The following is a 26166-nucleotide window of genomic DNA, read 5'->3' on the forward strand; positions in this document are numbered from 1 at the left end:
TTTTATTTTTATTTTAAAGTTGTCTGGTGGTTCTACAAAAAAAAAATCCTGGTGATCCTAAAAATAAATAAATAAATAATAAAAATGTTGCCTGGTGGTCCTAAAAAAACAGTTGTAGTTCTAAAAAAATAAAATATGTTGTCAGATGGTCCTAAAATTATTATTATTTTAAAGTTGCCTCGTGGTCCTACAAAAAAAGTGCCTGATGGACCTAAATTGATTTTTTTTTTATTATTTTAAAGTTGTCTGGTGGTTCTACAAAAAAAAAAAATCCTGGTGATCCTAAAAATAAATAAATAAATAATAAAAATGTTGCCTGGTGGACCTAAAAAAACAGTTGTAGTTCTAAAAAAATAAAACAAGTTGTCAGATGGTCCTAAAATTATTATTATTTTAAAGTTGCCTGGTGGTCCTACAAAAAAAAAGTTTCTTGGTGATCCTAAAAATGAAAAAAAAAATTAAAAATAAAAAGTTGCCTGGTGGTCCCCCCAAAAAGTTGCATTGTAGTTCTAAAAAAATAATATATATATTTTTTTAAAAGTTGTCAGGTGGTCCTAAATTTATTATTATAATTTTAAAGTAGTCTGGTGGTCCTACAAAAAAAGTCCAAGATGGACCTAAATTTATTTATTTATTTTAAGTTGTCTGGCGGTCCTATTAAAAAAAAAAAAAAAAGTTGCCTGGTGGTCCTAAAAAAACAGTTGCATTGTAGTTCAAAAAAAAAAAAAAAGTTGTCAGATGGTCCTAAATTTATTATTATTATTATTATTTTATATTTGTCTGGTGGTCTTACAAAAAAAAAAGGTTTTGGGTGATCCTAAAAATAAATAAAAAAATAAAAAGTTGTCAGATGATCCTAAATTTATTATTGTTATAATTATTTTAAAGTTGTCTGGTGGTCCTACAAAAAAGGTTGCCTGGTGGTCCTAAAAATAAATCAATAACTAAATATATAAATAAAAACAGTTGCCTGGTGGTCCTAATTATTATTTTTTAAGTTGCTCAGATTTTTTTTTAAACTCCATTCAAATATATAAATGATGAATTTTCATAACCTTACTAACAAAAAGACCACCAGGTTGTTTCCTGAACACAACTCGGCATCCCATAATAGTTGCTGATTGACTTGGCAGTTTTAAGGCGGGCGGGTCCTCACCCTGCGCCGGCGGGCTGGAGCCGGCCACGACGAAGCTGGAGAGCGTGACGGCGCCGGCGGATCCGCACTCCAGCGGGATGGGGAAGAGGCGGAAGTGGCTGAGCATTTCCATGACGGAGGGGAAGCGCAGGTGCTGCACCCTGCACTGCCCCCACTCGGTCAGCGAGAGGCGCAGGTGCTGCAACACGCACACACAGACGGCGAGTCAGAACCCCGTACCCCGAATAATCCCGTTCCCGCGAGGCTTCCCGGCGCACCTTGGCTTTTCCTTGGTAGTTGAAGGTGAGGACGTAGTCTCCTCGCCGCGTCTCGCTCTGACGCACCAGAAAGACGCCGTGGCCCTCGGCCCCCGAGCTCTGAACCAGGTGGGCGGCCTTGACGCGCGAGATGTGCCCGTGGAACCACGGGTACGAGAACAGGAAGTGATCCGTCTTGTGGATGAGCGGCTCGGGCAGAGCCAGGGTGACTGGGCCTGAGGAGGAGGAACACAAAGGAGGTTTCATTTTTGCAACCCAACTATTAATTGAGAGGAAAATTGCTTAATTGATTCATTCAACAACTACAGTCAAGTGAATTGTAAACACAACAGACAAAAAGCATACAGCTAATTGTGACGGGTCGCGTCTGGGGAGCCAGGTGGGACGAAGCGGGCCGCCAATCACTTTGACTCCCAGACTCTGAGCTTGCCCTATGATTGGTCGACACGCCGCTGTCAGCTGGGGAGGGGAGGGACTCCAGATCCACACTGCTCAACCTGAATAACACACGCACACACACATTTGCTGCAAATGAATGTTGCTCTAAATAAACACTGTTATATATAATTATATAACATTTGCCACAAGTTATGTTGTATGACGCAGAAGGGCCTCTTGTTTCAACATCGCACCTGTTTGGTTCAGTTTCCTAAATACTTCATGACTCGCGTGTGTCTACTCATAGTGTAATCTGATTTTTCACACGAGTCAAGGATGAACTTTGAACTGTGTGTGTGCATGTGTGCGTGCTTCAACTGGACATCTGCAGAAATGAGAACGACTTGGATATTCTCCCGGGCAATCAGACCTCCCCCACACTTCCTCTTGCAAGTCCAACCCAAGTACACACGGTGCTACGGAAGACCAAAAATGACCCCCCCCCCCAAAAAAAAAGTAAACAAAAATGTATATATATATATAATTAAAAAATTAAATGCAAAAAAATTATACAAATTGAATTTTTTTTTTTTGAAAGTAAAAAGTAAAAAATATATATATAAAAATGAGTTTCACACACATCTTTATTCTTTGCCATTTGACATGAGACTCACCATTGTTTCAATGTTTTATGGTGCCTGCTGTATTTTGTTATAAAATTTACTGTTATTTATTTTATTTACTTACCTATTTGTGCTCTTTTATTTACTAATTCATTTACCCAATATCAATAATTAGTAATTTATTTGGTGTTATTTTTGTTTAACCTGTCTTTATTCCGTGACTGATTTTTACTCCATGTACAGCACTTTTTGTATGAAATGAAGTTCCAAGTTGAGTGAGTAATTGTCCGTGAGACAAAGTGACGTCAGAACCACAGTTGTGATTTTGCCAATCGTCAACTGCATAATTGAGTGAGTCCAATTTCTTAAACTGATCTCTACTGTCAGCATCAAAGTGTGCAATCATCACGTCGATTAGACTGCCTTTGAAAAGTAGTCTGATGGCTCGAGCTGCAGCCGCGAGCGCCGTTAGCACGCCAACACTGTAGACGCCCTAAACACTGGCAACAGGCTGTGTTGGCGTAATTAAGTCTTTTTTTTTGGTGCCCTTAATTGGCGATCGAACGCGATTTCAGGACGAAGTTGTTTTGTTGACTTTGGTTGCAATAGTTTACGCCGGCAATATGAACAGCAGACACACAAGACGAGTCAAGTTATCCGTTGCGCCACGACTGGCGAAACGCTACCGGTATCAACTTCAAAATAAAAGCGTTCGTTGGCATTGCGCGCCACATATTACTAACTTGGTATGGGAAAGGTTTATTTTGAAGTTGGCCTTCTCTCCGCATTGGCGGTGTTTTGCCAGAGCTGTCATTGTGCTGTTTCAATACAAGACCAGCCCTACCCTGCCTCTGATTGGCTAGAGGCTCTTACGTCAGAAATCGAGCACTCTGCCGGAGTACTTTAAGCCAAGTGGACAAGATAGTCGTCCATCCATTGCTGGAGCTCGCCGCGCAAGCCGGTGAGACTTCCTTGTTCGCTGACATGCTTGGTGTGAATGAGAGAACACTCCACTAGTGTTGTGTCGTTCACGTACGTTTCGTTCAAAGAGAACGAATCTTTTCAGTGAACGTGAGTTAACGGATCACTTCCTGAAGTGTTGCCATTTCCGGTTCACGAACGTATCAGCGCGTGAACGAGTCAGTGAGTGAGGGATTGCACAGACGAACGATTCGATGAACGAATCTTTTTAATGAACTGATTCAAAAGATTCAGTTCACTTAAAAGAACTGTCGTGCCCATCACTACACTCCACCATCGCTTGCAATGGCGGAGTCCAACCCAAGACACGCTTAGGACCGCCCCCTCATTTGAATAACATTTATGAGAAGAGAGCGTTTTTATTTATTTCCACATTTATTTTTTACTATATATATATATATATATATATAAAGTTTTTATTTCCATTATTTATTTTTTGTATTTAATTTTTTAAATCATAATTTTTATATCTGTTTTTATTTTCACTTTTTATTTTTTTTATTTGATTTAATATGGCATTTTTGGTCCTCCATACACTTCATGCATGAAGTCCAGTTTCAGATTTTTTTTCAAAATGGAGTCCAGCTAAATATTTGACATTTTTAAAGCCATGTTGGTTCCATGGTGTTTCCCACCTGTTGCTGATGCATTCTTTAATCTCTGTGGTCCAGGAGCTGACCTGCTGGTCGTTGTCTGTCTCAAATATCAAACTGCCGCGGTTAACCTTTCGGAGGGACAAAGAGGCTTTTTAAACGGAGCCAGACAATAAACTGAAGGGCCACATGGCTCGCATAAAATGAACACAGACCTTTAAAACGAACGTGTTTAAGTTGTCGGGCATCTCCAGCCGGTTGCAGCGTCGGACCTCTTGGATATCTGAGCAGTGAGTCGTCAGTTTGGGAGCGGAGGCCTACAAGACACGGACAGTGACGGCCATTCATTCAAATGCAAACATGTCAGCAAAGAGCTTAACGGGAATGCAAGTCACACTCGAATTCTCGTCACCATGAAGGCCGCCCGGCGATAACATACGATTACTGATGGTCATCATCGCCTGGCGACTTTCCCTCCCACACCCGTCGTGCGCGCTGGGCCGCACGACACCAAACATATGAATGACACGCTTTAACCTCTCACGACTGTCTGACTGGCACGCCTGCACGTGTTATTGTCAGCTGCCACCTTTCACCCCAGGGGGCCCGCCAGCCCGCACGGCCGGCTGGCCGACTCATCCATCCGTGCGCTTGTTTACGCCGGAGGCCATGTTGGCGCGCCGTCGGATGTGTGTGCTCGGCAGCTCTGCTGACATTTGAGTCGCGCCAGTGTGTTCTCACAAACGCACATTTTTGGTTTTCTTGTGTCCATCTTGGTCCGCTTTCCTTCAAAGGATTTGACTGAGGTTGTTGTCGGCTGTTAACGCTTCAATGACTTGCAAATGATCATCACATTTTCAGCATTTATTGATCAAATGCTCCTCTACCAACCACCATTTTTTTTAGTTTATTGTTCAACTAAATGCATTATTGCTTTTACGCTTCACATATGTGGCTAATATATGGTCGTGCTTTATGAAGTAAATTTGCTTGTACAACACTCACTTTTCAAGAGACCCCCCAAAACGGCATGCTTGTTTAACCTTTACAATTGCATAACGAAAGAAAGCGAGCCATTTCAACACTTCAGGTTGGTTAATAATTTGTAAAAAAAAAAAAAAGACACCCACAAAATTGACCAAATTGTGACTTAGGAGGTTTCAGCCTCCGACGGCAGCGATATATTGGCAATATTTGTGTACCTTTGTACACAAACACTAAATCCATCGTAAAATAAAATAATAAATCTGTACACTTTGTACTCTCTCCCAAAAAAATAAAAAATCTGCTGATTAAGCATCAATGGCGTCGTCCAAACAATGCCATAGCGTGATTATGAAGTCACATAAAGCGCGCTATCAATATTGAATCGATTTTCTTTTTCGAGTCCAATATCGATTCATAAAACCATGAATCGATTATGTCTCATTCCCCCCCACAAATTCTTAATAAAATAGAATTTTAGAGGCCGATTTATTTATTTATTTATTGTTCACATGAATTTAAAAGTATTTTCTTAAATGTATGAAAGACCTGATTTACTGCACTCTTAAGACAATTCTCAAGATTTGAAATTTATATTAAAATTATTAAATTAGAATTATGAAAATATTTTCATCTCATCCTTTGCCCCCCAAAACGTATGAAAACGTTCTATTTTAAATACTGAAATGGTCCCAAAACGTATTTATAATTTTTTTATGTTTGTTTGTTTTGTTATGCTAGAGCATACAGAAGGCTTTGATGCAGCCTCTAACCTGAATAGGTCGCTTAAAGCAATGGTAGTTATTACAAAAAATGGCCAGAAGATGGCATCAGAGTATAAGAGATCAACCAGGGCCATGTTGCAACAAGCTCTTTTCCCCAGTGTTTTAAACAGGTTTGTGAATAATGATGAAACTTGGTTATATTCTAATGCTAATTGCTGCAAAACGGAAACAGATAGAAATATACTTTTTTTTCCTGATGAAAGAAGAGACTCTTATTGTTCTTTTGGTAGGTTCCATGTTTTTATAGCAATAGAACACACTATTGTGTGGGCCTTGCAAAATCAGTCAAAATCCAGTAAAACAGCTATGAGCGAAGGGGGTTGCTTCAGTGAAAACGGCTGGGAGTTAATGAGTTAAGAAGAATTGCTGTTCCATCATTTATCGATATCAGCTTGAACTGAAGTGAACCAAATTGAATCAGTAAAAATCGAATCAAACTGAACTCTTGTGAATCGAAATCGAATCGATTGAGGAAATTCAAATCTATACCCAGCCCTATCTACACTATCTTATCATGACTGTCTATCAATCTCCAGTATCTATCATCCATCCACTTCCCACTGCGCTTATTGAACTTGAAATTCAAACAACAATCCTCACTCCCTCACCACTCGGGCTTCAACTTCCTCCCGCCCAAACATGGAGCACAGACGAGGCTCGCATGCCTCTCTAGAATCAACACGGGAGCTCATGGGACAACACGCTGTACGCCGGGAGAAATGTAAAGAGGGGGAGGGGGGGCTGGCGTGAGAGAACAAAAACGTCAAAAGGAAACAGACGAGACGGCGAGAGACATGGGGGCTTGTGGAGAGAAGGAGGGAGTGATGGAGAGCAGAGGGACGACAGATTCCAGGGCTTTTTGTGCGCCGGATGAGTCTGAGTCCATGTGACAGTGCATGAGCCTGAGGAATGTCGACGATAATCCTACACACAGACACGCGCACACACAAGCAAAGAGCAGATTAAGCGCGCGGCCGCTTGATTTGCTCAGATGGCCAGTTTTTGTGAATGGACGCCATCAGCGGGTACGTCGGGTGTCTCAACCGCAATGTCATCAACGAGACGTGTGCTGACACAGAGGTGGGAGGGCGGGAAATGACTCATTTAGTCGGATGTGATAATGAGGAAGTGACTAAATGTGAAGTTGCACCAACATATCTGCCGTTTTCAACAACGGCATCAAATAATAAGCTTGTGAACATGTGATTTAGGAAAAATAATCAAATGAAAGTAAAGGCAAAGAAGAATTTGGGGTGGGAAAAAAAACTTCTTTTTTTTCTTTCCATCACTAACAACACCAATCCCAGATTTATATTTTTCTTCTTCTTGTCTTTCTTTACAAAATGTACATTTAACTTCTTGGTATTAGTTTGTTGACCTAGCAAATGTTGTTTTTAGCGTGTTTTGTTAACACGGCGGACCCCAATCTTCAATTTTTCATTTTCATTTTAAACTTGGTTTATATTATTATATACAGGGATGGTCTCGAAGAATACTTTTTTTTGTTAAGAAAAAAAGGTTTTCGGCCCAACGCCAGCGATGCGTTTCATAAGATTGCTTGTGTTGCCCGCTGACATTTGAATGAGAGTGATTGCACTTGTGGCAACGTGCATTAAGCATTGACAGTAGTCGAGTTTACATCCACCCATTTTTATTCAAATTTTCCCCAAAAAAATTAAAATAAAAGTGAATGGAAATGGTAGAAATTCGAGGGGGAAAAAAGTGACAACATTCACCCAAAAAGTTTTGACGCTTAGCGGGGATGGATTTTGCAGCGTATCAAAAAAAAGAAAAGGCTAATTTTGGCTATGGAAACCAGATACACGTTGCACGTTTTGACCGGATATTACGTCACACGTACGTTTGTAATCCCTAAGCAAGACAATAAAGTAAGGTATGTTAGAAAGGAAGACGAAACAGATATCTTTTTGGAATTAATTAAAGAAGCGAATATTAATGCTATTTTAGATGGAAAACAACAAAGGAATGCTACGGTTGATTAAGAATTACAAAACGACGTCACCGTTCCTGTTCTTCTTCTTCTTCTTTTAAATTACTGGTGGATCACCACATCTCTTAATGGTGTATAGCGCCACCTACAGCAACGGAGTCCCCTCTCAATATTCGCAAAAGAAGAACAGATGGAAATGAGCGTATGTTGCATGTCTGTTTTGCGCATTTTCAGTAAATTCGCTTAAAAATTTTGAAACAATTGGATGGAGACCCCACTAATGACATTGCAAGGCGCGACCACTCAAACCAAGAATAAACAAACTTTTACATACTTTACAACCGTTAAGCCTGGAGTTGATCGATACGTCAGTTTTTAATAATTCAGCTGTGGCAAATAAAAATACAAACAGCACATTTTGATGATCAACCATATCAATCAAACAAAAAAATTAACAGAAATAAACTACTCTGGGGGGGGAAGCCACAGGTGCAACATCTAATAAGATCTTTGTCTTAGCGAGAGTGACTCACGGGGAGGAATTTCTAGTGAGAATGTGAATGAGCTTGCGATGACTTTGAGGAAGCATATGTGGCGGGAAGAGGAACAAGAAGAAGGAGAAGGAGAAGAAACAAGCAGCAGATGTCTGCGTGGTTGAGCAACACATCACAACAGACCCAACTGGTGAATCAAATCCGCTTGGGAGGGTCAAGATCAGAGCACGGTGATGACTGATCCTCTCCAGATAACACGCACAATAAATGCTCACATACACACTCATTATGTTAACTGGGTTGATGGCGATTTTATTGCCGGGATGGCCACACAGGAGCACTAAGCTACGAAAGATGTCTAAGAAGAAATCCTCAAAAGCTCTCTGGAGACACGACCTGGCATCACGCAACACATGCACGCGCTTACATATACGGTACAGTACGCACTCGCTGAGAGCAAGTGTGCCAATTTATAAGGGATTTTCGACTTGACTGTTGCCATCGTTGAACTGCAACACTCAATAGAGCTGTGACATTTTAGGGCCAACAAGGCGACACAGTGTTCATTCATTTTCACGGGTCAGAGAGTACAAAAATAAGATGGCTGTGGATGTGAACAGCAGTTAACCTCGTTAGCTTTCGACTATTCCGATCGCCGCTAGCCTTAAAATATTCATACCAGCAGTGAATCGGTACTGGGGGGCGATGAGTGGGGGGGCCGCGGCACAAAGTCAAAAAACATCTTTGTCACCAAGAATTTTATTCATCATAGGAGTTGTTAGATACAGTACACATCAACATCACAACACTTATGTTGCTTTACGACACGGACATCGGTATATTATTTGGCTGCATTTTGCGTTTATCGATTAATCAGCTTCATTTTAATTTTGCAATAAAGTGTATTACAAAGCATTATTTCCCCTGATTACTGTTTATTAACAAGTGATTGGTGTTTATTTTGTATTTTGTATTAGTATAGTGATTAAAAAAAGGGGGGGGGGGGTGCTTGATGTTGAACTATGTTACCGGTTCTGTCATTGTTTTCCAAAGTAAAAACAGAATATCAGTGTTTCTCACGCCATGTTAATACTTGGGTGGGCCACCCAAGTAAACTGGCCACCACCCAATAAGTTTTCAAGAAAATTTATTAAATATATATTTACAATAAATAAATAAATTGTGTTATGACCGGATATACCGCATGTGCAGTAATTTCTGGTCTACAAGCCGCTACTTTTTTAACTTGCATTCGACCATGCGGCTAATACAAAGGTGCGGCTTATCTATCAGATCACAAAAAGGCGCACTATAAAAGGAAGCGCAAGAGCGTCAGGCAGAGCAAAACAAACCGAGTGAGCTTAAATACAGTAGGAGAGACAGAACGACAGCGAGACCATTTGCGCCCGCATTATGGAAAAGAAAGTAGCGGGAACTCTGTGCGGTAATATTAAAACACCTGCGGCTTATACGTGTAACAAACTCGAGTATTCCCCAAATTTAGCTAGCACGGCTTATAGTCAGGTGCGCCTTGTAGTCCCGAAATTACTCTGTCATTTCGCCGGTCACTTTGTGGATCGCGAGGCTAGAGGAGACGTAGTAACAAGACTGACATACCCCGTATTGATTTTTTTGCACTAAGAAATAAAATGTTACTTAGCATACAAATACAAAGTGTAATATCCATTTATTATATTTAATTAGCTGGCTTTTAAATTTTACAATAATTTTGAGAGCTATATGTTATGTTATGTTATTAAAATGTCAAATGTCGATAACAATTAAAATCTTTAAAAATGATGCTGTTTTACAACATGAGCAAAATAGATTTTAGTTCCCAACTTACCGGTAACATGTATATGACAACTATTAAGTCTTCATAACTAAAAGCTTGTTATAGAGTAGATTTAAATGCCAAGAGAGTGAATGAAAACAGCCGCATGCTGTTCAAATGAGAAAGTCTTACGACATGCTCGGTTTTGACATGTTGCTGCTATCACGAGCCTATTATGACTCTTCTCTCTTTTCCACATTGACTCAACTTTCACTGCGGCCTTCGAAGACACGCACTCTCACACTTCCTCGCCGCACGCACACCTTCACACAAGCGCAGCCGCGGATGCAAGTAGCGTGAAATCAGACGCGAGGAACAGATGTGACCGCACGACCTCGCGCCCACTAAGTCCTAAACGCACGTATACAGTACTGAGCGCGCACACCCACACTTGGGTGACACACAGGATGTTCGGAGTCCGCCATGACATTCCCATGGTCCCGTTCGCAAGGCCATCGCCATGGTAACGGACTGACACGCAACATTCCGCTATCCCGATGAGGGTTGCTGTGGCCGACGCTGTCCAGGGGTGTCTTGTGTGCACTGTATGACACCGTCCGCTGGGGGCTGAGGAGACCGCGACCTTAAACGTCGTAATCGGCACATCTGTCAGCGTTTCCCCCGGGGTCGAGACGGGAATGTTGCTATTTGTTTTTCCAAGGATTAAGATCATCTGCATCGTTCAAACTGTACGGCACAAAAGTTGGACAATTTGGATTGAAAAGTATGCCTCAAAAGTCAAATGAAACTGACCGTGAAAAATAAGGCCGCAAATCAGGAGGATTCACTTCACAAAGGTTTTGCTTTTTCTTTGGCTTTTTCAGTGAATTCATTCTTCATATCAAATGTGTGAAAATGACATAAACCTCATAAATAACCCTATTTTGAAATGAAGAGCTCTCCGACAGTGTCAATCACAACTGGACATGATTATCTATGTAAAAAACAAAGTTTGATGCGACTTTTGTATTGGATCTTTAATTGTACCTAATCAAGAGTCATGTGACCACATTTCTAAAACGTGCCTCCGCTGAAGAAGTCAAAGAGTCTCAAGGCAGCTTTCGATCTCATCATATTCACTATCAGCCATCTGTGGCAGGGAGGAGGATGTGGCCACAGAATGCACATTTAGAATGCACGCACGCACGCACACACACAAGTGCTAGTGCTGGGCTCGCAAAACTGATCGAGGAGAGAGTTCTAGGAAATCGGTGGAGGTGGATGAATAAATGTGTCAAGTTCACTTCTGAGAAATTGTCACGGGCTGGCGAAATATGCAGAAGTTGAAAAAGCACACTAAAGATTCACACAAGCCAAATCGGCTCCCCTTTTGGTGAGTGAATTAGCTGCGTTATTAGATTAGAAATACCGACAGACGCTTACTAGTCAAGACCTTTGGCTCAAAAACAACCATCAAGTTTATTGTAAAAATGGCGTAAATAAAGATACCTTCAGTTATTCATTGCGGGAATGCTCGTTATTGTGATTTTTATCATCCACACTAAATGTTGCCGTGGAACAGCTCCCAGATAATACTTACGATTTACACCGTTCAAATTTCACTTGCTTCAAAAATTCACGCCATCTTGGGAATATATATCATCTGATTCCACATTACTTACACTATTTGCACCATTTAACATTAAATATCAACTTTCCCCCATTCATTTTCAATGGAACAGACATTGAACATTGAATCCCTGCTTGGACCACATTTTAATACATTTGATGGTTTGAATCCCACCTTAGACCGGTTGCAGCTCAATTTTTCTTTTTTCATTTATCTTTCAACTACAATTAACAATGAGTCATTTTCAAATAATTTATCTTTCAATTTACGTCATAAGCATTCAGCTTAGCATTCGTCTTTCAGGATTCCCACGCAATTTCTCAGAAATTGCACTTAGTCTAGTTGTTGTTGTCAGGATTCCGTTTTAAGTGAAAAAGTCGGAAACGCTACCCCATTCATATGCATAATAACGCTTCTGATGTTAATATGATCCAAAATATTGCAAGTCTCGTTCTACATGTTCAGACGATGATTATCACATGTCTACACACCGAAATTGAAACTTGGAGGTCAATGTGTCAGTGTGTTTGACTACCATCTTCCCGCAACTCTGCCCTGTATATTCAATTTGGTGGCATCATTTTTGGAACATTTTCGTAGAGGATTTGAGGTCTATCCAAGACAAATTAATCCAAAATCCAGAGGGTTTGCCAAATTGCAGAATGCATATGAGAGGAAGAGGATCAAATGAATTGTGAGCAGAGCGATAACAATGTCTGCACACTTTATGCACACGCAGACAAATAGCTTGCAGAAAATCCCCAAATCTTGCGATTTCTGTCTTTTCATATGCGACAAGTTAAGTTAAGTTTAGCCAGGAAAGATTTGTGGTACTGACGTACGCTGCCATAAAACGTTTCATTTTATTGAGCATGTATGCCAGCATGGAACGTCGTCGTCATCATTCCAGAAAATCAAGAGCAACTTTTCTCGTCTTCGGGTTTCATACAAGTCAGCGCATAGAAGAGCGGAAGCTGTTTGTGCGTGTTCACGACTTGACATATGACTCTTAAGGGCGTGTGCTCGTGTGACAACAGCTTGCAATGAGAATATTCAATCAAGAGAGCAACATTTCACGCGGGACCATTAGCACAAACAAGCAAAGTCTGTTAAGCGTGGATTATTATGTCCATATGAAAATCAAGAAAAAGTGATCGAGTGCCATCAAAATTCGGATATTTCCATTAAAGCAAACCAAAAAGCATGAAACCGTTTTCTGATGCAGGGACAGGCCAACAACCCGCCACCCTTTCTTTCCTCTTTAGCATGTTTGAACAAACACTCCAATGCACTTCTGCTCCTCCTGACTTCACTTCCCGCTTTCAGCTGAGCTTGAAGCACGCCTGCACCGGGAGCCAGATCAAGCCGTGATAACATTTTCCACACCAGTGTTAGCGCCAAACGTGACTAGCCGGGGTCAAAGTTTGCCAAAATGTTTAAAAGGCAGTTTTAGCTCCGAGAGGCAGATTATGCTCCACTGGCAATGAGGATTTGGAAACGTTCTCTTAAGTGAGAGGCGCACAATAAGTAATTGACGCCAATGTCATGGAAAAGTGAGAGAATGAGAGGAGCAGGGCAACAAATGAGTTGCGCAGCTCCCGCACAGTGAAAGAATAGTGCAGGAAGTCAACTTGAAAAGGGAAAAAAAACAAAACTTTTGAGGCATGAAAATGTTTTGGTTAAACTCTAATTTGTACCAACCGTGGTCTCGATCTCCATAGTTCTCCTTTATATTCAAAAGTGATCATATTTATATATACTATACACAATTGTTACTCATTTTACCATTGTCACTATTGCAACTTTTTCCCTTATGAATTTCTTGTGTGTCGACTATGGTATTTTTTATATTTTTTTTAATTAATCACCCAAAAATATTGCAATATCATGAATTAAGGCAGATTAATCGCACAATTAATTTTGACCATAGATTATCCTTAAGCGTGAGCGCGGATGGCTACGTTAAGGAAGCACACGTCCTGTTTGAGCAATAAGCATAATTACATGCATTAAAGTAAAGCGTTTAATAAATGTTTGCGTATGACATTTGGAATATTTGTTCATGTCAAAGTATTGGGGGTCATTTATTTTTCCATTTTAAATTATGCAAGTAATTAACTGATTGGCAAAAGAGGAGGATGAGCGTGTGCAGCGGATCAAAAAATGTTGAAGACGTCCCTCATAACATCGAATGTCAAAAGAAATAACTCAAACGGTGCTCTTCAAATATGGCAGGGGAAAAATGTTGATAAAAAAGCCTTTTTTTATTAAGCAATTAATCGTGATGAATCAAAATTTCATCGTTTGCTAGCTCTAATAATTAACTAGGAAAACTATCATATTTATAATATCTATGTATATACTGTATATGAATATAATAAATACATTTTCCAGTGTACATTGTGTCCATATTTTCCTTCATGCTCTTTTTAAATGAATTTTGTGTCTTTGAAGGTGAATTAACAGGTTCCACGTGATTAGGAGAAGTTTATTTTTTTTTTAAAGCACTTGCGGCGGAGTTTTGCCGACTACGCGATTTCCATCTCTGTTCCTATCTGAAAAAGTCCCATGCTGACCAAATGGGCTTGGACATTTTTAGAGTTATTTGCAGCAGTAGTAGGGCTGTGTGATATTTGAATATCAATTGCGAGAGACACAACATCTTGACCACATGACTCGAACCATTTCACTTCCTTTAGATGTTTTTCTTGATTTTTGTCTCACCGAAACGCACATGCAAAATGAATGATGTGCACTTTTAAGGGATTTTCAACAGTTGATAGTTAATTTTCTTGGTCAGTCATCCATAACGTGTTCGCAGCGTTTCACTTTTCCCACATTTTGTTATGCTAAACCTCGTCCCAAATTGGGACAAATTAAAATTATGCACACAATGCGAAAAAAGTGTGAGTGAGTGTGTTTTTTTTTTGTATTTTTGCAAATTAAAAAAAATATATAATAATTACAACATCACATGTACATAAATATTCACAGACACTCACACTTTGTTGATGCACCTTTGTCAGCCTCATGCTTTTTTGAATATGATGTCACAAGCTTGGCACGCCAATCTTTGGACAGTTTTGTCCATTCCTCTTTGCAACACCTCTCAAGCTCCATCAGAATGGATGGGAAGGATCAATTCACAGCCATTTACAGATTTCTCCAGAGATGTTTGCTCAAATTCTAGTTTGGGCTCTGAACATGCATACTCTCAAGTTTTATAAAGTAGGGTTAGGAAACGCATCAGTTAATAAAATTCGGTTTACTCGCAGACTTTCCGCAGACTTTTTTTTTTTTCTCCTCGTGACTCAGTGAATTCAAATGAAGTAAAAGATGTCATTCCTCTGAATTGCCTGGCCACATCTTGACTCATCAAGTCAATTCTCATTGGCTAATATTGGTTAAAAACTACCACCAATGACTTTTTCCGTTCTGATGCAATAGTCTAGGCATGAAAAAATGTGCGCGTCTCATCAAATTTTTGGGGCTAGCTGACAGAGGAAGCCCCGGGACCAGTCATTTTCTACACAAGCGGCATTGACAAGTAAAAGGTCAAGTGAACCTGAAATATCAATCCATCACAAAGGTAACAATATCTCCACTGAAATACAAGAGGGCCTTCTGTGAGACCAGATTATATTATAATAAGACTTGAGCTAGGCTTTAGCTATAGGCATCAATTTAACGCTTCCCCGTCTTTTTTTCCTGGCTTTCCTATCGTAGCGCTGCTGCCTGTGTCTCTCATGTCTTCCAACTGCTGCAATTCTGGTGTCTGGTTCAGCTGACTGAGCCCATGTGAACAGAGAGCTTCGGTTGTGGTATGCGACGAAGGGCTAATTAACGCTGCATGTTGCCATATAAGACACTAAAGTACGAGTAACTTAACAGTGGCTGCCCTGAATATTTTAGCTTAAGGTTAAGTCGACATCAGCTATAACAGAAGAACAAAGATTGACAGCCCTGTATTATGCTAAAGTGAACTGACTTCCATCCCAAGAACAAGCAGTACATCATCAGTCGTCGTCATCATCATCATCATTAAGAACTTGTCTCATTTTAACTTTCAAATTAAAGCGGGATCAAGTCTGATCGGCTCTATTCGCCGCCGATGTGCTGTGGGACATGAAATAAGTGCAGAGGACAAACGCGTACAGATAGCGAAGGAATAGTTCAGAAAAAAAAGCATGAAGAGAAACCATGTGGGAAAGATTAGGGCGAGAAAAGCTGGAACAAACACACACACACACACACACACAGTACACACAGTTAAGATGTGATTAGGACAAAGCCTACAGGAGGTCTGAGGGAACACATCCGCTGTGAGACACTCGGCCGTCTGTGGGAACTAAAATGACTTTTGGAAGGGAGAGGACACCACAACTTTCCTGGCAACATTCGGCGCTCGTCGGCAGCCTTTTTTGTGCATGCGCGCATCTGATGAAAGGAACGAGAGCGAGACAAAAAGCTGACAGACGACAATCTCAAGGCCAAACACGCCAAAGAAAGTGCAGCGAGTTGATGTCGCACATTCGCTCCCAGATGCACGACGGGCCACTTCACCTAAAACGAAGAGGAACGGAATGTAAATTGTTTACAGGCTGCGAGGGTCAGTTTGTCCTCTTTAAGATCCCGAAGCTAAGGCCCGCCGAGATGATATGTTGCCGTCGGTGATGTCTCCGTCCTGACTTCCGTCCATTCAGCTGAAATGACAAGATTCACTTCTGCAGGGAAGCATCTTTGTCCTGACTGCTTTGTCATCATACACGCAGAAGAAAAAAACAGACTTCGAGCCTACTTATGTGACCGGTTAGTCACTCAACAGGCAGGCGTCCAGGAGGCATCCCAACAAGATGCTCCGTCCATCTCATCTGGCTCCTTCTCAATGCCGAGGAGGAGCGGCTCTGCCCTGAGCGCCTCCTGGATGAGCAAGTTTCTCGCCCTATTTAAGTTAAAGTACCACTAATTGAGCCCGGACTCCCTGCCAAGGAAACTCCATTACAGCGTCTTGTATCCACGATCAACCAAGGTTGTCTGCAAAAAAGCAGCGCTACAACACTAAGGCCACAAAACCGGATCGCCTCAATGCTTCAGCTGCTCCTGGAAATTCTGCCCACAAAGGTTACGAACAGAATCTGTGAGAAAGTGTAGCCTTGGTGGAATTAAATGAACATGAATCTGACATATGGGTGTCATTGTAGACCAAACTCTGACACCGTTTGTACGGGAATCAAACTTCCCGTATCAGGGAGTCCAATATAACATACTGCTGAAGAACCTCCCACGGAACTCTCAGACGGATATGGTTAAATGCTTTCTACAATCACAAGTAATATCATACTTGCAATCAAGACAATAAAGACAATCAAATAATTCACACCCATAGACAAATTAGTCTTTTAAGTTCTTGGAATGTGTGAGAAATCAGTAAAACCTGGATTTAAAAACATGCAACATGTACACGGCACACAGGAAGGCCGAAGCCGAGATTCAAAACCCAAACCTCAGAGCTGTGAGGCAGAAGTGCTAACCACTTGTATAACACATTAAACACAATAAGATCATCTGTACTTAAGTGTTTGTCATGTTTTATTATTTTATACTTGACCTTTAAGAATGTTAAAATGCTAAACATTTGCTTATACAATTATTCAAATGTTCATGATAACGTCATTTTGACTCTGGTATTAATAAAGTTTTCTATTCCCCCCCCTACGGTCGGAAAATAGATGTAAATAATGTTGAGGCCACAGACTTTCATTACACAATGCAATGTTCCATTATGTGGCCTCCAATCTAGACAATGCAGAAGTGAAACAGCCGTCAGTTTTGCCTGCATTGACAAAAACACCCTTGATGCACTTGGAAAGATCGCATTTGATTTTTATTTACTGTCGCCTTTCACATTTGAACGCCATTGTCATCACAGGCTACTTAATCAGACGGATCATCTGGTGTGATTATTGCATTTTCGGATTAATTCTCTGGACTTGTTGCAGCTGCGTCATGGCTGGAATTTCATTATCAGTTCCCAAGCAGCTTCCTCTTTTAGCTAATGAGTTTGCTGATAATGTTTCACACAAAAGACACAGCAAAGATATAAATACAAGCCACCAAAAACGGACATAGCTATTATTGCCATATTTGTGCTCACACGCTGACCCATAGAAAGTCTTCTGATGTATTAAAGATTAAAAAAAAAATCAACAAAGTTTGCAAACTTCAAACAAATTTTCATCACGTAAGCCTTAAATTGTGTGCATGATCGTGAACAGCTCTCCTTCCTTTTAAGGCCATTTTCGGGGCCCTTAACGCTCTGCCTTGCCAAGATTCCACACGCGTGTGCACAAACACAACGTGAGAGAACCCTGATGCATTTGGCGTCGCAGTCAAGCGGGCCAGATCCTGCCAGGGCCTTTGCCGCGGTGCACAAACGTACACGTATGCGCGGGCACATGCGTGGCTCCGGCTCTATCATTAAGTCAATTACTTCAAGCATGTGGTCAGGCTCGCAGCTGGCAGAGAGGTTGAGGGCTTCTAAATATAAAACGCTACCGAGCGCACACATGCGACATCTTTCTCATTGACCGAGCTGAAGCGTGTGGGCCAGAGTACACACTCGCAGCCATCCAGAGGCGAGACGCAGCTCTGCTTCTAGTGACCTTACAGATTGGCTGTGGCCGGGACAACAGTCAAAGAAGCCACTTTGATTGCTGGTTCGGGGCTCCTGGGGGACCGGGTGTGCAAACAAGAGCTGCCTAAGCTCGCAGCTGGCCCGACTTAAAATTTTGCTGTTTTCTATCATGACGCTGGGAGCCAAAACACAATCTCATGCATGAGTAAAAAAAAATTTTTAAAAAGGGAGGGGGGAGGGGGGCACTGCTGCAGAGACTGTGATGCGCTATTTCAAGGTGTGCAACCTCAAGCTTGTTTATTCAGCCAAAAACCTCACACATGAACGTGAGTTTCGTATTGGAGTCCGAACTGAGTCACATGTAGAAGACTTTGAGAGCATGTGGCTGAAGTGAGCCCCAAACAAACAGGAAGCAGCGTGGGAGGTGTATCTACTCACTAGAGTGCAAGAGGACATGAATTTGTGTATATTCTTTGAAATAGTTTAGCATAAGTAAAAGTGTCAAGTGGTGAAACGCTGCTACGTGTTTAACAATAGACTCCATGTGCACACTGAGAAAGCGTGTGACGGTAATCGGTGACAGGAGGGCAAATAGTCTGTTTCCATTAGCTCCTTTAGCCAGGTTCAAAAGATAATTACTTATACTTAAATGCTGTTACAATATTATTTTATTATACACTATTTTCCATTGAAATTAGAACAAAAGGACCAAGAGGAAGACAACTAGCGTCACAGAACTCTAAATTCTACTGAATTTGTATTGATGAATTTCACAGCTTATTCAACATCAGAGCACTAAAGGGGGTGTCGTTAAAATGCTGACTCAATTACTGAAAGCCAAAGAGAAAACGATCTGAACCGCTTATCCTCACGAGGGTCGCGGCATGCTGGAGCTTGTCCAATAAATGTCAACATAAATGCCAAAATAGCTCTGCTCTTGTTTTGTCGCGAGGTAGAAATCACCGACACGATTATTTTATTTGCGTCTTTATTTATGAAAACAAACAGGGGGGGAAATGAGATGATTCGAAAATGGAGGAGGAAACCCCAAGACCAAAAACAGCTGGATGCAGGAAACGTGTGAGAGCTGTATTTTGGATTGTTGCATTATATAGCAATGTATACTGCTGCAGCTTAGTGCAATGACATGGACAACATATTACAATCTGCGTTTCGATACCCCTGATTCAGGATACATTCACTCTTTTGCAACTTGACTGTCAAATGTTGGTGGGATCATTGCATGTATAAATTCCACAGTGCACATATGCGTTAACGAGTCTGTTAATTGACGTGTGTATGCGTGTGCTTGTACCTTTGGAGGATCATAAAGCTCTAGCTGGTAGCCCTCGCCCCCTCCGCCTTCGGCATCCCTGATCCTCCTGACCAGCAGGCGGCAGCGCTGCCATCGCGGCAAAGAGTCTGAGATGGTGTCGTCCACTAGCAAGTACCTCAGCTGGCCCTCTTTACAGCAGCTGCTGGCCTCTGACCTTCTCTGCCTCATGCTCCCGCCGCGTAACCAACGGAAACGATCCAGGAAGTTGGAGGCTACTCCAGAGCGCGGCGACAATGCAGCAGGTGTGGTTTCAGAGTTAAGGAAAGAGGCGGGTTGTGAGGATGAGGAGGGTAAGGTTTGCTCAGAGGTGAGGGCCACGCTGCTTACGGGGCCGGTGAAGGAATGGGTGGGGTTGTTGGCGGACAGGTCCTGTGAAGAGGGTGGTCTGGGAAGGGCCCGTTTCTTAAAAAGTCGTCTGACAGACTGCCGAATCTGACTGACAGAGAAGTGTGTAACATCAGCATGCGCTGGACTGGAAGCCGAAGAGTCCGATATTTGCCGACTGTCTGTGCCAGACAGCTCCTCATTACTACGGCTACGGAACAGTGACCCGCTGCCGAATGTACGGGTCAAGCCCCTGAGCAGCACCGGGTTTCCTGAACGGGGGTTTCCCGCCGCACATCGCAGAGGCCGCTCTTGCTCCCGGCTTACCACGACCGGCTCCACTTTCGGCGACACCACGGCAAAGAGAGCGGCTCCTCCGCTTTGTCGGCCCGCCTCCCGGTAGTCCTGCACCCCGGACAAAGAGGTGATTCGTAATCGGCCGATCATGGTCTGCGTTGGAAGCGGAGGAACCGCCGCAGTGCTGCCGGGAGCGGTGGAGTAGGCGCTCTGCTGGAGCGGTGTGCCATCCCTGTCGACCTCGCAGCAGAAATGCTGCTGGAAAAGGTCGGTGAACTGCTTAGAAAATGTCTCTGGTGGGAGGACGTCATGCTGGGGGCGCTCCCTGGCGAAGCTCCGGTAGTGTCCTGCAAGTTGCCGTGCTGCAGCAATGGCGTGCAGCTCGCAGAACTCCCTCCAGCCTCGCGGGGGCGCTACCACGCCTGGGCCGCCTCCTACGGTCGCGGTGGTGCTGGCTGGATGGAATGTGTTACCATTCATTGCAGTAACCAGACCGGCTGAGAAGAACTGCAGAGAAGCAAACACAGAAGGAAGTGAATGAAAAAATGGCAGACTAAAAAAAGTGAAAAAAAAAAAAAAGAAACAGGATCAATAGGGAGGGAAAGGAGGAATGGGTGGGGGCTTACAAAACAGAGAGGCATGGAAATGTAATTAGGAGCAAATTGAGATAATGCTGATAGTTGATCAACAAGCAAAGCACTAAAAAAAGGAATCCAGTCAAAGGATGCCTTTCAAATATTTGAAACTTTGTGAGGGAATATCCAAAGTCTGGTTTTATCTACAGTCTATGTCCAACGATACAAATTAGATTACACAAGTCTCTGGACAAAAACGAAGGTCAATCTGGGCCAACAACCAGCAAAGGAGACACTGGCTCCCACTCAATCTTGGAGTCAACAGACTTATATGCAAAATAACTTAGTAAATTGCCTCTCCAGTCAGGAGATGAACGACTTGAAGAGCACAAACGAGGAGAAGGAGCTGGAGTGGAAGCAATTGCAACGATTAAATCCGTTATAAATTCCCCCACGTCGATTGCAGAAGGTCAACTATGTGAAATGAATGAACGCAATAATAAGTCATTGAGAGAGACACTGAATGAGGTCTGACTAAGGAAGTATGGCTGGAAAATTTCTCAATCAACCACACTACCGGTTCCATCATCTGTGTGCTCAGGTGTTGGTACGTGACAAGTTTCAAGGATCAACTACTCTGACACACACACACACACACACACACACACACACGTTGGCTTTACGATGAAGCACTCACGAGGTCAGGGGCATTTATATGTGCACCAGATGTATGCCCATTTCTAGTCATTCTAAAATTGATTCTTAAAGGGGAAGTCAACCCCCCCCCAAAGAATTCTTGACAATAATATGTTCTATGCAGCCCGACTAGTCTAAATACAGTATTCTGGTTAATATTGAATTTATGGAATATGACTTCAGCAGCTAAATCCAGCAGTTTTTAAGAATATCAGAAGGTGGCCATTTTGCCATTTGCTGTCTAATGAAAATGACATCACAGTTGCTCGGGTCTCAGCTAACAACCAATCAAAGCTCAGACAACAGGTGAGCTGTGATTGGTCGTTGCCTGAGCCTTGAGCAACTGTGATGTCATCTTCACTCGACAGAACGGCCACCTCCTCAGATGGATTAATACGGCTGCATTTTGCTGCTGAAGTCATATTCCACTAATTCAATATTAACCAGAATACTGTATTTAGACTAGTCGGGCTGCATAGAACATATTGTCAAGAAATGTTTAAGGTTGACTTCTCCTTTAACCTATTCTGCCAGATGATGTAAATGATAGCCAAGGAAATTTACCTATCTAGATATTTGCTATAATTTTTCAACAAATCAAAAGTAGGAGTTTGCACTTTTTGTCATATTTGTTAAAACTACATATGTATGACCCAGCAGTAGAATATTATCACAATTATATTTGGAGAAATGATCCCTCATCCCTCATGCAATTATTATTCTAAAACAAACCGCACCTTTCCAACAAAAATCAGAAACTGTAGAGACAAAAGGTGTGCCAGACAGGTCTTGCCATTTGCCGTGCTGAGTAAGCCAATGGTCGCATCTCATTACTACCTGTAGTTATGCCTCAAAGGTCAACACTGACTGGATCAATTGCCAGAAAGTGGATTGAGGTCAAATCACATTTTCACAACAATCGAAGCGTGCCCAGTTCATTCGGACCCTCTTCTGGGTAGTCTTTGAAAGCATCCAGTAACCCCACCAACGCCACCGTGTTTATTTTTTGATGTTTGACTCCTGATTGTTCTCTTTGAACCCTGTGAGGGGTCTTTCCTCAAACTTTCCTTTCAGTCACAAATGCCACAGTGTCACATTTCCAGTTAGGCTACGAGTAGAAAGAATAGCCACCGCTGATATCAAGCAGCTCTTCTTATAATTAGAAAGGCATGGCAGTGTGGTTTTTCGAATTATCCATTTATCTCAACAAAGAAACTGCTTGTAGTTATTCTATTCAAAGGAAATCCAGATCCTGTCTATCACCTCTTCAAACACACTGCATTTGCCCACTAGTGAGAACAAGTACAGTCACACATTAATATCGTTGAGTCAAGGCTAAGTATTGGGGAGGATCAAACATAGCAAAAGCAGCAAAAACAAGCAAAATGCCATCTTAGAAGTAACTTTCTATCTGGAAGCCTTATGTCGTTCAAGGATTTTAAGATATGAAAACACACGCGTTTTCGTAACACTACTTGCCTACTCACTACTAAAACATAGCCTTAAGAGTGAGCATCGACCTACAATACATACCAGCTTCCTCCCATGCAGCAGTGAAGGGTCTTTTCTACAAACAGGAAGCATTACTGTATGTATGCATATTTGTGAATATGCTCAAATGAGTTAGGCGCATGTGTGGAGGTGACAGGGGGCGGAGGGGACGCTCAGTAGCCCAACAGATCACAGAGAGCCACAAGAAATAGAAGGGGGGTTGGGGTGGGGGTGCTTCTTTGTGTTCAGCAAAACATGCTCCAACATGACAAATTATCTACCAAACAAATCTCTCTCCATGGCGTCAATGACGCCACTCGACGGCAGCCACTTCTGCATTAAGTGCCATGCGCCGATCTTACCGCCGTCTTGTTTATTCCCCCACAAAATCAAATGTGGCCAAAAGAAAAACTTGGCATCGCGAAATATTGCATCACGCCAGTTCCTTGAGGAGTCCTGTCACAACCACCAATTTCCTTCCTGTTCTCTACAGAGCATGCTCAGTGCGCTCTCCCCTTGCGCCCCTGCAGCCGGCCCCCCTAGAAGGGTCTTTCTATCTGCATGGCCAGCCCAGCGATGACTCAGCAATGAGTGACTCAACATGCGCATACATGCACACACACTTCCTCTTTGCCGTATCCATCTGGGGGGGGGGGGTTCAGACGCCACCGTTCCCATGGTCATCCTCATCGCCCGGTCCTCCTGTTGTGAGCGTCTGCAGATGTGTTCAAGTTCATGCAACTAAGCGCGCTCCACTTGTGGAGGAAACATAACATTTTTGAAAGACTTTGACTCTGGGCATATGTACAGTACTGTCCTGGAGGCACGCTAGCCAGCCTGTTTTCTATGTCTCCCTATTCCAACACAGGTGAGGATCGTTACCAGGCTTCTCTAGAGCTTGCTGATGAGCTGTCATCAGCTGCATTAGAATAGGGAGACATGGAAAAGAGGCCGGGTCGTGTGCCCTGAGGACCAGGGTTGCGAAACACTGCTGTAGACAATCAATGAGCCACAGTCATTCGGAGTTTTCCAAAGCCAGAGTACCTGGAGGAGACCCACACGAGCATGAGGAGATCACACAAACGCCACACATTAAGCTAGGACCCATACCCGGAATCTCAGAACTTTGAGCTTGATGTGCTAACTACCCGACCACTGCACTGCCACATTCAGCGCAGTTCGCTTAAAACGAACTCCAGAGCGATTGCCGTGATCGTATGGTTTGTTTAGTCACCCTCATCTGTCTCTCCCTCAGTCCGACACATCTTTTCCTACCCTGACACACCGCGTCCATTGAGTTCATTCTTTCCTGCCCTCTGGGTTAAATACAAACATCCCTATCGCCTATCAGCCACAGGGTAGGTCCCATTTAAGTGACTGAGGCTGCCGCTCAATCACTTCATCTTCAAATCAAAAACAGGCAGCGAGGCCTTTATAAGACATACTCACGTGTCAAACAGCTGCCGGCTTGAATTGTTTTCCAGCAAAGCAGCTTGCAATAAGAATCAAGTCTCGTGCCGTTTGGAGAGAAATATAATGAATATCAAAAACTACTATGAAAATTAACTTGAAAACCCCCCAAAACCTTCCACACAATGCCTGTCTTATAGTCGCGTAATAGTGTTGTTCAAACAAACAAACAAAGTCTCCAACCAGGAGGCTTTCTGTTTCAAACACTTCACAATACAGATGGAGGCCACAAGACATAAAATGTGAACCGACCCAACATCAAAAATGATACTTCATATGCTCTTCCTTAACAGATCCTAATGGAGCATGACGGAAGCAGGATGCATGACGAACACACGCAAACTAATCTCGTCCTCAGGACAAATCTCATGACTCACTGGTGTGATCGGTCTCAAGACAACTTCAAAATGTACTCTGGCTCTGACTTGCACATGTGGGACTAAGATTTATACTTAACCAGTCAAGAGTAAGACCAAAAAATGGGGTTGGGGGGGGTGTTGTCAAATGCGTATTTGCATTCTGAGGTTGCAGTTCCACAAACATTATCTAACAAGCCTCAACCAGGTCTTTGTTCGGACTGTCTCACAAGACCTACTTTCTGCTTTGGGCGGTGTCAGACCAGAATTTCCTTTGGGATTGATAAAGTAGTAACCTAATATACACAATATACTTGTGATCCTAACCATCCCAAACAATTGATTTTTCCCATTACTATTGATAACAGATAGCTCTATCGTAATAGTGGCATGAATTGATCAAACACATCAAACACTGTTTTCCCGAAAATGTGGAGCGGAAAAAAGAAAAAACAACAACAACATGGCAACATGTGCATCAAGGGGTTCGGGATGAAAAACAGATTTCATTACCACCTTTGAATTTTCATTGTGTGAGTCACTGAGTGAATCAGTGTGGCTTACACTTACAAAGCATAGCGAGTGTGTGGGCACGAGGGGGTTATTAGAAGAAATACGGGGGGGGGGGGGGGGGGTGAAGAAATAAAACAAGAAAGCAAAAATGGAGAAAAGTTAGGCAAGGGGGCATTGAAGGATGAGGAATAATAAGAGGTAGGGCAGGAAGTGTGAAAATCAAAGTGCGGGGAAGGAGGAGGGGTAGAGGAGGAGCGCCAGGTTCGGGTGTAAGGCCCAGGTGGGGGAGTCAGACTGAGTGGAGGATCTTAACTCTGACTGGCTTGCAATCACAGCAACAGGAAGCTACAAAGAGCCCTGCCCTGGCTAGCAGCGACTCCTATATAAAGGCAATGTACACGATATACACTAATGATGACATCATTGGTGCTGACTGATTGATTGATTGTTCTACAGTTGATTGAAGCTTTTAACACAGCATAGGCATCAACTTTTCAACTATTGTAATTGAATGGCAGTAAGGATCCACTCCACATTTTCTTCCATTTTCACTTCCTGTTCTGTCAATAAAGTGCATTTCGAAGTGGAGTAAAAGAAAAAAAAAGAGCAATGACGATAGAAATAATATGACTCATCTGTTCAATGGTAGAGCTCTTATTATGATGGAGGGTTGATGAATAGCTCGTCTAATGAAACACCCTCGAAATCTTTTCCAAGGACAACAACATGCAAAATGGTTCTTTCGTTTAACAATGATACGCAACTTAAGACTTGGGGTACATATACATATATATATATATATATATATATATATATATATATATATATACACAGTACATTGTGATTGACTCAAGGGAGTTCGCCACAA

The 26166-nt window shown here is 42.3% G+C and overlaps 1 protein-coding gene across 3 annotated transcripts in view; it reads right to left on the reverse strand.

Annotated features, from left to right (window-relative positions):
- sh2b3 (SH2B adaptor protein 3) overlaps positions 1-26166 on the reverse strand; it is a 45718-nt gene that overhangs the window by 3479 nt on the left and 16073 nt on the right. For all 3 annotated transcript variants that reach the window (XM_077561408.1, XM_077561407.1, XM_077561409.1), the window contains 6 exons: positions 19556-20704; positions 4204-4305; positions 4031-4119; positions 1759-1910; positions 1414-1628; positions 1157-1334 (listed from right to left, as the gene is read on the reverse strand). In XM_077561408.1, coding sequence (XP_077417534.1) covers positions 1157-1334; positions 1414-1628; positions 1759-1910; positions 4031-4119; positions 4204-4305; positions 19556-20704 — 1885 coding nt within the window. The remainder of the gene's footprint in view (positions 1-1156; positions 1335-1413; positions 1629-1758; positions 1911-4030; positions 4120-4203; positions 4306-19555; positions 20705-26166) is intronic.

This window comes from Vanacampus margaritifer, chromosome 3, assembly GCF_051991255.1.
Source record: "Vanacampus margaritifer isolate UIUO_Vmar chromosome 3, RoL_Vmar_1.0, whole genome shotgun sequence".
Taxonomy (NCBI): domain Eukaryota; kingdom Metazoa; phylum Chordata; class Actinopteri; order Syngnathiformes; family Syngnathidae; genus Vanacampus; species Vanacampus margaritifer.